The sequence below is a fragment of the Ciona intestinalis genome, chromosome 6 (assembly GCF_000224145.3).
Source record: "Ciona intestinalis chromosome 6, KH, whole genome shotgun sequence".
NCBI lineage: Eukaryota > Metazoa > Chordata > Ascidiacea > Phlebobranchia > Cionidae > Ciona > Ciona intestinalis.
In genome coordinates, this window is record NC_020171.2 from 1,786,518 (window position 1) to 1,802,961 (window position 16,444).

Consider the following 16,444-nt stretch of genomic DNA (forward strand, 5'->3'; position numbering starts at 1 on the left):
ATAATGCTTTGAAAGTTATTTGTTTACAACCAAATGGGACGGGAAAAAATATTTAAAATGTGTCCCATCTCCCCCCCACTCTACTATACCCATTTCAGCTTTTTGGCATTATAAATTTATAGTTTAAATTCAAAAGATTTATGAGATTTGTGAATATGCCTGTCAAGGTGCACAGTGCTAGCACAACGACAATAGGTGGCAATTCGAAGCAGGCTGGCGTGAAATTATTGCTATCCTCTATACAACCTATTGTGACCAAAACCCTGCAATTTCGATTTAGGTAAAATACGAGTTTGGTGTTGTGCCAGTATTTTTTAAACCAAGTCTGTAGTATATGGTTGGTATTAGTTAGTACGGAGCTGGGTTTTAAGAAATAATCAGGGTCAATTTACACCGCGCGATTCATTATTTGTCTACTGGGTGTGTTGGGATTGTGACGTAACATAGTATAGTGTGACGACACAGACTTACGACAATAGGGTGCACACAGACCGCGATAATTCGACTGTATTCGCGGAAGTAGAAAAATCAAGTTTGAGTTCGTAACGAAACTTGTGTCTAATAGATGGTGTTTAGATACATTAGAGTTATACAAGGGTTTTGGAATTCTATTTACACAGCAAATGTTAAGGTATAACAGTTTCGTCGACATTTTTGTAGGATATAGCCCCAAGTGTTAATAGTATACAAGTACCATTTATTATAGTATATGTGGGGTAAGATTAGCACACGTTATCTCATATTTTCAAATTGTGTTTTTAACAATTAACGACGCTTATTTAGAGTCATGAAAATACGTTTGTGTACTTCCGCTAATGTTATTTATACAGCAATTTTAGGTCTCAACGGATTTTGATCGACAGCTTTGTAAGCCATAAACGAAATGAGTTGACACATAGGGACATTCTGCGAAACGAAATGAGTTTTATGGCTTTGGGCATGCTACTATGTTTGGTATCTGCTGTTGTTATCAGTGCAAAAAAATCGAAATTTAAAATCCGTTGCTCTCTTGTTTTTGGAGCGGTTACTATAACGGTGTTGGTGTATTTGCAATCAACTGCAAATGGCGCACGAATTGTACAAAGCGGTATCGTCACTGAAGCGGAACGCGTTAATCACGTGGTACAGCCGGAAGAACGGGAATTGTTTAATCAACATGGGACGCTGAGACAACAGAACGAAGAAAGTTCGCGTCTCAATGTCAACAAAGAGGAAGAAATAGTTGGTAAGATTCGTCTTTAATAAATTTCGTAAATCTGACCCTGATCTAGTGCTCATGTAATTTGTGAGGAATCTTCGAGCCACCGAAACTATTATAAATTTCTTGAAAAATTGTTTTGGACTTCTAGTGAAATTTTTGACTTAAATAAATTTCGTGAATCTGGTTCTAATCTAGGGCTCATAAAGTTGGAAGATTCTCGTGACAAAATAACATTCAGAATCAGGTGTAAAGAAATATGTAACAAACACAAATCAAGTACAACGAATTATATTTTGTTAGATAAATATTTCGCCTAAAAATGGTAAAACCAAACAGTGTCATTCATATTGAAGATTTTACCTCATACCCCAACCTACTATATGTGTATTAAAGCTTTATTGTGTTTGTTTCAGGTGTTTCGGAAATTTTAGAAGAGCCTACGTTGGGCAGTATGCGTAAGACGATAAAAAACATTGAACGGAACAGTCTCGTTGATAAAGGTCTACAGTTGCTGCATACGTGAATTTAGTTCTTTGACCTTATATATAATATAACACCAAAGCAGTTTATGCATTTATATTACAAGGGTATACAAATACAGGACTTTAATGATTAGCTTGGGCGGGAATAAATGTCTTGAATTATCTTATGTATAACATGCATTAGTCTATCAACACACTGTTTTAACAGAAAACCTTTTAAATGAAGAAATAGGAAAGACGAAAGACCCCGAAGAACATACAAGGTATAAAATCAATTTAATGACGTTTTTTTCGTTCTGTAATTACTAATACTTAACAAATACCGTTCTTGTAAATATTTCATTGTTTTTACCAGTGTTACAATTCTGCCGCAAAGTCCGACCAGAAAAGTTGATGACGTAATGATGAATGCGCCTATACGTCATCAGAGGTCTGACGTAATTAGAATGTTTGATGACGCAATGACGGATCAAGAAATGAGGGAATATATTATGGATAAGCAAGAGGGGAAACACTTTACCCGACACCTTACTCCGAAATGTTAGAGAAACTTAACATTTAAACGTTTTTTTTTGGAATTTTACGTTAATTTTTTTAAACAGAAGTCCTGTAGTTTTGTACAGTATGTTCACAAATATCTGTTTTGTGATTTTTTTTATCCCTAGCCTTGTATTTTAAATTTAGCTGCGGATTACAAATTCGGGAAACTTTTGCCGAGATGGGAACGTCGTGAAATGGCGAGATATCCGAGAATTTGGTTTGTTGGCGAAACGTCCAATAAAACTATTTACGATAAAGACGACGATTGTAATTTCGGGTTCGACGAATGCAATGAGAACGAGGGGAAGTTAAGAGTGGTAAGTCATGCTTCGTCAAGTGACGTAATGTATCGTGACGTCATAAAAACATGTTTTCTCACATCTCACAATGTTACGTTCAGGTTATAGGTGACCATATTGATTTTCGATATGAAGTGATCAAAAAACTCGGTTCTGGTTCGTTTGGCACGGTCATTCAGGCGTGCGATCACGCAGTGAAGCTGGACAATCCTCACCGCATGGTGGCAATAAAGATCATGCACAATGACAGTTCAGCGTATGTGAAAATTTCGAACTAATATATGTATATGACATGTATAGCATGATATGACATGTAGAATATTTTCGGCCCAGTTTGGTAGGAAACAAAGAATATTTACAGATTATATAACCGTATTTTTACGACTCCAACCTAGTGTTGTTAATTGTTAAAAACACCATTAGGAAATATTGGATATTTTGTTAAATGGTAAGCACAATTACAAAATATAGAATGTGATGTGTTAACAGTATCCACATTACCCCACCTTATTGTACTGATATATGCATTATATACACACAGTGCAAAGTACTTCAAGCAAGAATTAAACATGATGAAACTCGTAGAAGACGTCACAGAACATAGTACACGATTCTCTACAACTATAAGGACTTTCTATTTCAGAAACCATTTCTGCTTCGTCATGGAGCTGCTGGGGTAGGTAACTATAACACCAGACGTTTTACGGCCATACATTTAATTATATAGTAGTTGAAATACTGTCCTATGCAAGACAAGTCAATTTATAAATGGGTAAAATCTGCGTTTGGACTCTAAAAACGCCGTGAGAATACTGTTATATAGCGGGTAGTGGAAGATGGCACACCTTTAGTACGCAATATCCAATGATTCTGACAGTGTTTTAACATTTAACAACGGTCTATATGGGAGTCGTGAAGATATAGTTTCATAATTCTTTATATGTTCTTCGTTTACTACAAATGAGACTAAATGAGAGAGATATACAGTTAAAAGGTGTCCCGTCTTCCCCCTGCTGTATAATTATTGTTAAAAACAGAATTATAGGAAATATATGAAATTTTGTGGTAATGGTATTCATCTTAACTTGCAGTACTATACATATGGTTTTTGAAACTTTTTACCAAAATCACTACAAGGCGTTTTAACAACCTATTACAAAATCACAGGGAATCACTGGAAGACGCACACGAAGATCCATTACATAATATACCACTGTTACAAAAATATACTCAGGACATGATGGACGGTTTGGTTCTGCTACATAGACACAATATTATACACGGGGATATGAAACCGGTAAGGGGTTAATATCGTTACTCAGTATACTTCTGACGTGTTATAACTCGCAGTAGAATTACAGTAGGGTGTAGGGATGACGGGACACCTTCAGCACATAACATCCAAATATCCTGACCGTGTCTTAAAATTTAAACAATTAACAACGGTCCAGGGAGTGGTGAGAATACGGTTATATAATTCACTAAATTTTCTTTGTTAACTACTAAATGAAACGAGAAAATAGAATGAAAAGGTGTTCCATCTCCCCCCACCCTTTATAGTTATCGATCACCAAGTCCAAACAACAGAAACAAGTTTAACGATTTTTACCTTTTAACCATAGTTGGATTTTAACCGCGATTCTTTGAGTGTGAACAAGTTAACCGCGATATTTATGATTGTTCGAGTGAGCTTAACCACTTTTACGCAGTTTTTGTACATGCTATTGTTAAAGATCCTGTTTACGCTTGAATATAATGTATATAGTCTTGTTGGAATGTGTGGGGTTGGAGATATTTGGTAACCATGTGTTATAAGTGATGGTAATACCCTTTATGAGTCATAAGCGAGGTACGTTTACGGGTTATTATTAAGCTTAAAAAAGGTTAAACGACATTAAACGTACACAAGGTGTGATCTTAAAGAAAATACGATTATGTACGCAGGAACCTTTATTTATACAATTTAACTTCAATATCTCGAATAGTAAAGAAGATTAAATTAATTAAACAATAAAGAGAATGGAATGCGCAACAAAACGACAGTCGTTAAACCTAATTGCAAACGTCAAATATAACATATCATTTAAGATTTAACTTTATTAAAATATTTTTTAGGAAAATCTAATGTTCGCAAGAAATTGTGACGCCTCTTGTGATGTCTATTTGAAACTCGTGGATTATAATCTCGCTTGCATACAAGGCGATCCTGGTAAGGCTGTATACTTGGGTTTAATGCGTGTTGTGTTTTACTTCATATACGGATAAAGTGTATGTATGGTAGGTCGGGGAAAGACGGGACACATTTAGCACATGATATCCCGATATCCTGACCGTGTTTTAAACAATTCACAACGGTCTATGGAAGTCGTGAGGATACGGTTTGATAATTCCATTAATGTCCTCTGTTTACTACCAAATAGACGGGAAAATCGAATGAAAAGGTGTCCCATCTTCCCCCACCTTACTAATGTGCGGTAACAGATGGATACCGTTAGGTGGTTAGGACACAATATTCAATATTTTAAAATCATGTTTTTAACAAATATACAGCCTTAAGGAAACGTTTTTAAATGTACCATCTTACCCCAAACTACTATAATTGCTTTGTAAACGAATCACAGAGAGACTGATTTAGTGTGCAACAATAGGTTTTAATTAGACCCCTGGGTTATATATTATTTAAAACAGGCCTACGGCTATTGGGCTATATAACGTCTGTCGTTGTCTCCCACCCGTGTAGAAGTAAGATACATTCATTCTAAATTACAAAACATGTCACTTTCACGTACAGTAATATAATTTGACATTTGTATGGCATTTAGTCGCTAATAATCTTTTTATAAGTTCCCGTGAGGATACGGTTATATAATTCTGTGAATATTCTTTGTTTACGACCGAATGGACGATATAAGAAAATAAAACATGGACTATCTTACCCGAACCTACTATAAGCCTTTACATTTTCATGACATTTAGTCGCTAATGCTCTATTTTATAACGGCAGGTGCTGACGCTGTATAACTATATGTAGTCCTTTATATATTCCCACAACAAATAGGCAATAGGACGAAACGTGAATAATATGACCCTGACTTGTTAATGGCATTTAGTTTCTAAGTCTCTTTTTATGTCTTAAGACTTCGAATGTCCTGGCGTTTACTTCCAAACACGATACTACCGAGCCCCTGAAGTTATAATGGACCTTGTGTACGGAACAGTAGCTGATATGTGGAGCATTGGTGTTATACTGGCAGAGCTTTCATTGGGCAAAGTCCCGTTTTATGGCGAAACGACTGTAGACCAATTAGCAGCGATCATGGAAGTGGTTGGATTACTACCACCATACATGGTACAAGCATCGCCGCGTATACATAGATACCAAGGTAAAATAAAGACTAATTATCGTGTCTGTGTAGAGACTTTTGTTTGTAAAAAGCTTTGCATATTCAAAACCGATAGCACAAAATGTACCGTATTTCCTAATCGTGTTTTAACAATTAATAAAGCTACTTTGGAGGCCTACGGTTTTATAATTTTGTAAATATGCTTTGTTTGCTACAAAATGGGGAGATAAATGAGATCAAAAACACGGACAGTCATACCCTGCTCTAATATACATTTATTTCCAATATAGAGGCTGTATGTTACAAATGTAAGAACGGTTTCAAAAGAACGCCATACAGAAAATCATTCAATCGAGTTTTTGCTGGTTTGCCGCCGAAACTTTTTGATTTCATTCAACGTTGTTTGGAGTAAGTGGTCCCCTATGGTTAAGCTATTGTCCAGCGCGAATGGTGAAAGCGCTCGCCTATAGACTAAAAGATAAAGTGCTTGGTGCTGTCACTATTGTGGGCGTATGTGTTCTTGGGCAGAACACTACGGCATTTGTCAAATGGTTTATTATGAATTGTCTAAATTGTCAGCCATACATTACAAACTAAGAAAAATCTTAGTAAAATATTCAAGTACAAAGTTACGCGTTAGCGGTAACTCGCGTAAGCGGGCACAAGGTGTATTTAAAACTGACACTCGGGCCGTGTTATAACCACTATTTAATTAAAATTTTCCTGTAGATTAGATCCACGTAAGCGTATGACGTCAGAGGAGGCGCTTCGTCATCCATTCTTAAACCAATCAGAAACGTCGGAGGGATTTTGGGCACAAGGCGCGGGAGACAATAATTCGTATTAGAAGTGGACTTTATATAAATACATGTGCAATATATAGGAACTACTAAGGTCTACTCTGCATTTAAAAAGCACTCAAACTAATACCCGCGGTTTTACGAAGTTTACCTTATGCTTACTGTATAATTTTAACGTCTTTTTTTGCGTTTCCGATAGCTTACACACCATGGGCAGTGCTGACGTCTATACACATGAGCAAATGATTAATTATTATCTGGGACAGAACACGGCGTCGTGGAATAGCGGTTACCTGCCCTTGGAACAGAGGATACGTCCATTCATTTAATCATGTATAAAAACTCTTATGCAATTTTTTAATAACATGTTGGAAAAACAGATGTCTTGAAAACGACATTTCCATTTTCAAATCGATTCATAAATGAACACGACTTTTCTAAATAAACGACTTAAATCACTCTGTACCAAATATATTTATACAAAAGTATACGGAAAGCTCGTCAGTGGGCATAAGATGTATATGATGATCCAATACCCCATTGCAGTATACATAAACACAAATTGCAAAACCGCGTTTTAGGAATTACAAAATACCGTCATTTTCTTATAAAATTCGAACCATGCAACAACAACTGTATCGTACCAGAGTTTTAAACCTGGTTGTTTTGACTTATATAGAAGGGTTGGGGAAGATAGGACACCTTTTCATTCTATTTTCTCGTACCATTTCGCATTAAACAAAGAAAATTAAACGAATTATAAAAAGTATCCTCACGACTCCCATAGACAGTTGTTAATCGTTTAAAACACGATCAGGATACTTGGATATTATGTGCTAAAGGTGTCCCATCTTCTCCCACCCTACTATAGGGGTTGGGTAAACGAAGAGGAATATTCTATGCAACATAACTTGAAGAAAATGTATATTGCAACATTATATGTTACAGTGCTTTGGGCAAAAGACAGTAGATTTTCTCGTTTTAAATTAGGAAAATATGTAGCAAGCAAATTCAAAATGGGGCAGGTTTTAAATAAGGTGTGTTCGAAATAATGCATATAGAAACTACATTGCTTTTGTCAATTTTAGTTTAATTAGACATTATTTGGAATATCCAAAAGTTCGGGACGGACAAAAGTCTGTTACAAAAGACTGCACAGGTAGAAAAGCTTGCGTAGAGGGTGCTAGGTTCGGAGCTCGGCATAGGGACTGAGTTTAAATAGAAAAAATTGATCGAAAGTTATTTCAACTCATTCTGGCGGCGGTTGGAAATCTTGTGGCCTGAATTCGAACTCCACATGATGGTCCGATGCGTGTTTTTCCCAGTATGTCTTTGATAGGCCAAGAATGCCGCTTAGTTGGTCTTGTATGGCTTGAATGCGTTTTTCTAAGTCAACTTGATGATCCAGCTTCACTTGGTTGACTTGAGCAGCGTGGGCAGACATTAGATCATTCCCAAGATGCTTATGCTGTTCACTTATACCGTGCATCTAAGCGAAAACGGACGGCAAGGGGTTAAACAAAGCTCAGAATATGATGCTGAAGAAAAAGAGCAAAAAGAACCCATTTTCTATTATATATAGACAAGGCCCCGTACGTCAAGGCAAACCATGAAACATAGGCCATCAGAGTTAGCCTATTAGAGCCAGACTTTGCTCAGTAAAAGAGGCCCAGCAAAACACGTCCACAATTAACATACACGAATCCAGCCATAACAATGCATAGCTAGACAAAACGCATGTCTTTACGCTATGAAAATAAGCCAATGCCGTTAACGGTAAGCGGACACGTATAACATCTGTCCCGGAACGTTGGCAATTATCCAGTAGTTAGCAAAGCGGTTCCAGGACACGATTATCCAGCATCAACTTACTTGTGAATCAAACTGTTTTCGGAACCGCTCGAGGTCGCTAGAGTGCAACTCATCAAGTTCTTGTATCTCCTGTGCGTGCACGTGACCCAGCCAAACGACGTCTGATTGGACAGAATTGGAATTTAAATCAAGTTCAAATGGGAAGATTTAAAATCCTTTTTCGGTGATGGATTTTGCTTTTCCAGTGGTTCGATAAAAAGACAGGCAGAAGTATATTGGAAAACTACGGGTAGGGACCACGCTTCTTTTGACCAATTAATTGAAAATATGTTTTAACTGCCGTTTCGTCGCTGTATACACTTTATTTTTGTGTGTTTTTCTATATATCTTAGCTACCACATTTAAAGGAAGAGTTGACATTTATTATGCCAATATTATTATTCAATCGTTAGCGTATGTAAATGACCGTCGTTTTGTCGATGTATGTCTCTATTTGGTGTTTTTGTAATTATTTGGTGTCTTGTAACAATTCAAATTTATTACAGACTTGATAAAAATGGTAAACATGTATATCGGTGTGTAGATATACATACATGCTTTATCGCAAAGCGACAAGCCTATACAGGATCCATGTGTTATTGCAGTGTAGCTTTATTAGCTGATGTATTAATATTTAACCTACAAGTAGCCTATATAGGTTTTAAAATGCAAAAGACAAAATAACAAGCATTTACTGCCCCCCCATTTGAGTTTGGTTTTCATTATTAAAGCTTTGAGATTTGAAAAGGATTTATGCCTAAAATAAACAACATGTAATCCGTGATTGCGGTCATTAAAACCCATGCTATCTGTCTGCCGTGTCATGCTTATTTGCGCTCGTGACGTCATTTAATGGAGCCAGAAAGGCCTTACGCATACTCGCTAGGGAATATTGTATTTATAGATACTACAGGCTGTCTTTTACAATACATGACAGAAGACAGAGCGGGCTTTACGTTTTCCTTAGTACAGAAGTACAAGCTTCGCCAACGCTTGGTTGGTTAGGAATTTTAGTTTTAAAAGAATGAACGGATAGTAGATGGTACAGACTGGCTTTTACATTACATGACAGAAGAACATTGAGCAGGCCTTACGTTTTAGTTGGTATGTGGTTTTGGCGAACGCTTTATAGGTTAGGAATTGCAATATATATATAAATACAGACTGGTTTCTAAATTAAACAAGGTATATATGAATATATAGCGAAAGCCCTACATTTTGGCTTTTGGGTTTGGCGCACGCTTTGTATGTTCAGTTTTACAGATAGAAAGGACAGGAAACTAGATTTACAAAGCTATTTTAGTTCATTTCAGTCATTACAAAGGTTTTATTGGTTGACTGTAATTCGCCTTTTGGGCGGGTTTTCACGCTCTAGTGAAGCTGTATATACAACGTGGGCGTGGGATGTGACACATTTAACTTGTACGGATGTACACGTATAAGGGGATGAAAATAGAACTTATTATAAAGGGGTTTTGGAGAAAATATATGCAACTTAATTTGAAGTGTTGGTTAATTTATACATTTTAGCTTAAATTTAGCGTTTAATTAATTTGCACCAAGTCTTGGAATAAAGAAAATATATGTAACTAAACTTGGTTTGTTTTGGTTAAGTTACACCTACAATTTACAGCCTCAATAAAGGAGGACGATCGTTTAATTTGCATTAAGTCTCTAGCATGCAATTATAGTATGAATATTAATAACATCACGACTTACCCATTACTAAGAAAATGCATAGGATTAAAAGTGCGAGGATAATTTCAAACAAAACTGGCGCTTCACGCCTGATACGATTGACACGTTGATAAAACACAAGACACCAGTTGCAACGAAACTGAACAGCGGTGCCCATGACTAATTAACCTTTGCATAAGAGCAATAGCCAGCTTTTTACACCACCCTATGCGACCTGTACAAATTAGAACAGGTTTTAAGTAATTAAACTACCGAGCAGGCACAAGCCATTAGAAGAATTGATTTTCTAAGAGACCAAGCAAGCCTAACCTACCATTTCTAGTCAGTAGTCATACAACGGAACAGTCCAGTCTTGTAGCGCCAATCTCTTGTTGCCAGGTTAAGCGTAACGAAGTAAGAATTAAGAAGTTGCTATAATAAAAATACTAACATTGAATCTGCTATACTGTTTTTAAAGTTGAAAAATCGGCAGAGCGTGAAGGATTTAAGTGGGCATTCTCTAAACTTAACTTGCCGTAATAAAAGTATACGGTTTGTGGTATAGTAGGGTGGGGGGAAATGGGACACCTTTAGCATATAATATCTAAATATCCTGACCGTGTTTTAAACAATTAACAACAGTCCATGAGCGTTGTGAGGATACGGTTTTTTAAACCTTTGTTTACTGACAAATGGGACGAGAAAATAAAATGAAAAGTGTCCCATCTTCCCCCATCCTACTATATGCAAAAGAATAACCAACTGCTAATTTACGATCTCATGTTTAATGTATATACTCTTCACGGGTATTTCATGCTTATCGCTAATTAAGGAGCTAATACGATTTTACGACGAATTATAATCAATATATTTCTTCGAACCAGTATGAACTTAAGCAGTGTAGTACTGTATGTTAAACTACGGGTATATACATACACAATATCTGATGCATAGATTGGTATATAAATAATACATGTCTAATATATAAACCATTATGCCTGGCATAAAACTTGTAAATATAATTTTGTTTACATAGAATTCAGCACTGTTTTGAATGCACTTTGTAACTTTTGAAATCAATCTTTGAAAACAACGTGATAGAATTAAGCATTTACGTTAACTGCTTTTAAAATCTCTTTTAAAAATAAATAATTTGACAACTGGACCTATAAACGCACTGTTGGTCTGCTGGGAAATAGTCTACCTGTACACACGTTAGCCACGCACGAATAACGAGTGAATCCTTGGTGTCCTGGGTGTGTGTACAGTAAGTAACGCGCACACACACTCAAAACGCACGAAGCAGTCAAGCAAATAGAGCCGCAGGCAAGCGATATGTAATGTACCGCTGTCTCTGCTTTTTAAACAGAAAGTAAACGCATTTCGCGTGCAGGAATATCGGAAACAAGACGTATAATTAAAACTGATGCAGTTAGCGCAACTGCAGTCGGTTGCCGAGCGACTACTTCAGCCTTTTTCTGTGTTTGGATTACAGAATAGGAAACAACACGTGTTATCACATGTTATGTTAAGGCGTAGGCGGAGAAGTGTCTATATTATCTAAATAGGACGTGAATGCCAGTCGCTTGCAGTTATTAATTCTTAGAAAATAAAATTCTTATAAAGTGGTTCAGGACATGCCATAGTTTGTTTGTTTACAACACGATTGCGAATGAAATGCTATGACTCATTATACCTTGTGTTATGTGCATGGCAAACATCATTTAGGCTTCGGTAGTTTTACAAAATTCCCTAACGTGATACCATAACGATATTGATTTTTAACGTTATTTAGCTTGGCGGGGCGAAAATTGATTTGAAACAACTTTTAGATCAAAGATTTAATGGTAGCCAAGGGTTTTAGTAACTAAAGAGAGTAACGCCCACACGGCAAACAGTAGCATGATAAAGCATACCGCGCTTTGTCGCTAAGGGTTAGGGAAACGAACGTTTTTGCGGGCCAAATTTTGTTCAAAATTTAAAAGGCGCCGGTTTAGGATACGATTTAGGTCAATTCAATAATGGGCAATATTCGACTCTAACGTTATTTTGGGTCAAGGGTTAGGCAGAATTTTGGCTGGGACCAAATTTTGTTTAAAATTTTACTGGCGCAAGTTTAAAATATCAATTAAACTAATCTAATTCAATTAGTAATATAGTAGGGTGGGAGAAGACAGGACACTTTTAGCACATAATGTAAATAACCTTATCGTGTTTTAAACAATTAACAATGATCTATACGAGTCGTGCGGATGGTATTTTATAATTCCTTGAGTGTTTTTTGTTTACTACCATAAGGGACGAGAAACTAGAAAGAAAAGTTGCCCCATCTTCCCCCACCCTACTATAATAAATTGGCAAGCTAAAACGAGTTATTGCACGTGTTAAGTTGTACTATATCCCCCTGTTTAGCTTCAACGACCTAAGGTTCAGAAGCTTGAATGCCCGGAAGTTATTTAGCAAGTTTTATTTCCTTCCTATTTGATTAATGTTAATGATTTAGTGGTAGGTTCAATGTATCCATGTACAACGCAGTGTGTAGTATGGGTGCATTCGTACATATGTGTATTAAACGCAGTATGTTTAAGTATATAGGTGAATATAGGGCGGTGTGCATTTACGTATATGATGTCTAACATAGTTTATGTATAGTAGGGTGAGGAAGATGGGACACATTTTCATTCTATTTTTCTGTCTTATTTAATAGTAAAGAAAGAACATTTTAAGAATTATAAAACTCCTAAAGACCGGTGTTAACAGTTTAAAACACGATCAGGATATTTAAATATTGTGCTAAAGGTGTCCTATTTTACCCCGTCCTACTATATAGGTATGTCTTGTAGAAGTATATAGAGAGTTATATAAGCAAAGTCAATGTATAAGTATATAAATGAGTGCATACATAGTATATATACATACTGTATTAGTAATGCCCATTTACGTTACAGATTCAGTTGCCTAGCCCTTTGAAATGTGCCTAACAGAACGTGCACTGTCAGCGCAAAAACACATTATTATATTTGTGACAGTTATGTTTTTATTTGGGACAGTGATTAACTGTAAGTAAATTACGTTTATGGTTTGTAATAGGTTTTATACATGTAGTACGTTGGGGTAAGATGAGTCGCGTTTCATTCTATTTTATCGTCCCATTTGGTAGTAAACAAATAATATTCAAAGAATTATAAAACCCTGTCCTCACAAATCTAAAAGAGCTTTGTTAATTGTTAAAAACACGCTTAGGAAATATGGGATATTATGCGCTAAGAGTACCCATCTTACCCACAGTAGTGTATATTCTAATAGGCCCTGTATTGAATTTATTTTTTAAATCATTTTCGACTCACAACCCGTCAAGCTGGTTAAATACTTGACTCAATAGTTGAATATGAGCCAAGTGAACTTAGCGAACCAGTACAACCACTTACGTATATTGCTAGCCCAATAAAAATCTTGACCGCGCACATTTTCTTCTAATTACATCTTAATTTGTTTTAATTATTACAACTCGAAAACTCGACAGGTGTTAATTTATTATGTTTTATTGGTTTAGCAGCCACGCTTTTATTTAACAATTTTACTCGAGTAGTTTTTACCACTAGCCTATTTTAAAGAATTTTGCTGCTAATTACTTTTTCTTCGCTATTTTAATTAATTTGTTCTTCGTTGTTGTATTCGAAGGGTTAATAAAATTTACGCTGTTTAAAAGGGATGCTGACAACTCAAGAGCGACACCACGCGGAAGAAATAAGACAAACCCAGATCCGCATAGGGCACGTAAAGAACGAATGTGAAAGACAATTAGAGGATTTAAAAGACGAGTACAGAACGGTGCTGGCCCAAAAGCGGCAGGTGAACTACTTTAAAACTTTTTTCTTCTGGTACGACGCATAATGTGAAATGGTTAAGTGAGCAAAATTAATATTTTACTTTTAACTGGATTGTACTTTCTAAATTCTAAAAGCACAATCCTTCAAATGAAATTATCACACGTAAAAAAACAAGTTATTACTGTTAACTATTTTACTGTTAACTGATTGTATTTTCTAAAAGCACGATCCAAAAATTAATATTTTACTTTTAACTGGTGAGCAAAATTAATATTTTACTTTAACTTGATTATACTTTCTAAAAGCACGATCCTTGAAATGTAATTACGTAAAATAACAAGTTTTAAGAGCACGAACTGGGAAATTCTATATTAAAATGGCACCAACGTCATTGCTAAAACACCACCAACGTCATTGCTAAAACAACAGCTTTAACAATGTTTTTTGAGTGGAAACTGACCCCCTAATTGTTGCAATGACGTCTTGGTTCGGTCATAATGTATATGTGTGACGTGTTCGGTCATAAATGTATGTGTGTTGTGATTTACAACCGTACTTATTTTTCCAGATGGAAAACAATAAAAACACGAACAAACCAGACGTCACAGACGAACTAAACAAGCTAAGAGGTAAAGCAAACATTAATTTCACTTTTGTTAAGTAATACGTTAGAATGTGTACTGTGGGGTAAGATGGAAACTGTTAAAACAAAATATTTCATATTTTCTAATTGTGTTTTTACCAATTAACAACGCCATGTTAGATTCGCAAGGAAACGGTTATATTATTCTTTAAATAATTAAACCTAGTTTTTACCCAACAGAGGAGAACAGAATTCTGCGAAAAGAAATTTCGCAAGTACGTTCGATAGAGGTCTCTAGCGAGGTAACGTTTTCATTTATATGATACTATTACACGTCATATGTTATGCCGTCATGGATAATGACGTCACGCTTCATTTTTAGATCGAATTTTCTAAGCGAATTGCAGTAACGGTTAATGCAGAAACAGATAGAAAATCAAGCGAAATTTCGTAGTGGGGCATATGTGAAACGGCGAACAAAGAGCACTGTGACGTCATAATGGTCACTAGATCACGTGACAGGAAGTAGGAGGTTCAGATTGGTCAACAAAATATACTGGTGTTCGATCCTCAGGGAGTACGCTTCCGAATATGTTCGCTATATGGAAGTGTATCAAGTGTTATTACTGTTGTGTCCATACTCGTCAACTTTCGTATTGCTTAAAGTGAAGTATTTTATATTTAATGCACACATTTTTACTATATTGTCCTACTTGTGTTTTAGTTAATAGCAAATAAAGGTATTACTGAATTATTGAATTATTAATGTAACTTACTTATACTTGCGAGGTAGGGGAGCGACGGTTGTTATAATAATGTTAAAGATAAATATGAATTATAAGCCCGTGTCTCTAGTAGGCCGTGGTCAATCAAATTAAGAGTTATCATTACGCGGGAAGTATATACAAGTCTATTTATAACTCTACCTACTTTGCTGTGGGGTAGTGTGTATACGTTTGAATGAATTTATACGCCTACAGTCAGCAGAGGTTGTTTGCGTGTATAGAATAGCAAGAATTTTAGTTATTCTATGAAATGTTACACAGTACAGGCTTATAGCAGGGCAGGTATTGAGTAAACACAAGTCATTACGAGCATAAGTTACATACTTTTCGCTGTAATATAAGGACTGGAAGGTAAGATGGATGCCTTTAGCGTGTTTACTATCAAATTGAGCGATAAAGGGGAGAAAAACACGGGCGATTTTACCAGAACTGAACTGTTTTGATATTACGAAAACGAAACCAAGAAATATAGTGGGATGGGGGAAGTTGGACACTTTTAGCACATAATGTCCGAATATCATGGTCATATTTTAATCAATTAACAACAATCCATGGGAGTCGTGAGGATACTGCTTTATAATTCTTTAAATGTTCTTTGTTTACTACTAAAGAAAATCAAATGAAAATGTGTCCCATCTTCCCCAACCCTACTATATAACATCTTTTGAAGCTACATTATTAGGACTACATGACTGTTTACAAAAGAAACAAATAAAAAGAAACGTCTAAATTATTTAAAATGCAATAACAAAGACCGCATAACAGCTTTCATTTAATCTGCACTCACTGCGTATAAGACATAGAACTCAACTCGATATATAACATTAATATTTAATATTAATCATAGTACAACGGCATTATAGCTAAGAGTTGGCGTATATATATGCATTCAGGTCTTCTGGATTAAAAAAATGAATAGATAAATAAATGAATGAATGAATGAATGAATGAATGAATGAATAAAAGTATGAATGAATTTTTAACTGAATGAGTGTCTCTGTTAGAAGCGAGGTGTTAAAGTCCAGTTATTATTGTTCTATTATCGTTCCCTA

The 16,444-nt window shown here is 35.8% G+C and overlaps 2 protein-coding genes and 1 long non-coding RNA gene across 4 annotated transcripts; 2 read left to right on the forward strand and 1 right to left on the reverse strand.

Annotated features, from left to right (window-relative positions):
• The first annotated feature begins 71 nt into the window (after nucleotides 1-71).
• LOC100178503 (dual specificity tyrosine-phosphorylation-regulated kinase 2-like) lies at nucleotides 72-7,309 on the forward strand. The gene is made up of 12 exons (XM_009860583.3): nucleotides 72-1,225; nucleotides 1,615-1,701; nucleotides 1,892-1,946; nucleotides 2,039-2,223; nucleotides 2,368-2,540; nucleotides 2,624-2,778; nucleotides 3,064-3,198; nucleotides 3,690-3,819; nucleotides 4,638-4,731; nucleotides 5,660-5,905; nucleotides 6,157-6,274; nucleotides 6,596-7,309. Exons 1-12 carry the CDS (start codon nucleotides 919-921, stop codon nucleotides 6,711-6,713), a joined length of 1,803 nt encoding a protein of 600 aa, XP_009858885.2. The 5' UTR covers nucleotides 72-918; the 3' UTR covers nucleotides 6,714-7,309.
• Nucleotides 7,310-8,538: 1,229 nt separating this feature from the next.
• On the reverse strand, nucleotides 8,539-10,620 carry LOC113474311. Its single transcript, XR_003395974.1, has 3 exons — nucleotides 10,529-10,620; nucleotides 10,237-10,429; nucleotides 8,539-8,639 (listed from the first exon to the last, which is right to left on the reverse strand). It is a non-coding gene; the product is annotated as an uncharacterized LOC113474311 (long non-coding RNA).
• LOC100180913 lies at nucleotides 10,540-15,314 on the forward strand. Of its 2 annotated transcripts, none has more exons than XM_009860547.3 (5): nucleotides 10,540-10,703; nucleotides 13,904-14,046; nucleotides 14,593-14,653; nucleotides 14,848-14,909; nucleotides 14,990-15,314. In XM_009860547.3, exons 2-5 carry the CDS (start codon nucleotides 13,906-13,908, stop codon nucleotides 15,059-15,061), a joined length of 336 nt encoding a protein of 111 aa, XP_009858849.1. In that variant the 5' UTR covers nucleotides 10,540-10,703; nucleotides 13,904-13,905; the 3' UTR covers nucleotides 15,062-15,314. The 2 variants fall into 2 exon arrangements, with proteins under 2 accessions (XP_009858849.1, XP_002130314.1); XM_002130278.4 differs by lacking the exon at nucleotides 10,540-10,703 and adding an exon at nucleotides 13,143-13,253.
• Nucleotides 15,315-16,444: the final 1,130 nt, after the last annotated feature.

What these genes read in the sequence shown, in the direction of transcription:
- LOC100178503 (XM_009860583.3), top strand. Translation starts at nt 919, where the DNA reads ATGAGTTTTATGGCTTTGGGCATGCTACTATGTTTGGTATCTGCTGTT. An exon ending in TACACGGGGATATGAAACCG is followed by an intron (nt 3,820 to 4,637) that starts GTAAGGGGTTAA and finishes AATATTTTTTAG; the next exon opens with GAAAATCTAATGTTCGCAAG. An exon ending in TTCATTCAACGTTGTTTGGA is followed by an intron (nt 6,275 to 6,595) that starts GTAAGTGGTCCC and finishes ATTTTCCTGTAG; the next exon opens with ATTAGATCCACGTAAGCGTA.
- LOC100180913 (XM_002130278.4), top strand. Translation starts at nt 13,166, where the DNA reads ATGTGCCTAACAGAACGTGCACTGTCAGCGCAAAAACACATTATTATA. An exon ending in ATTTGGGACAGTGATTAACT is followed by an intron (nt 13,254 to 13,903) that starts GTAAGTAAATTA and finishes GCTGTTTAAAAG; the next exon opens with GGATGCTGACAACTCAAGAG. An exon ending in TGCTGGCCCAAAAGCGGCAG is followed by an intron (nt 14,047 to 14,592) that starts GTGAACTACTTT and finishes TTATTTTTCCAG; the next exon opens with ATGGAAAACAATAAAAACAC.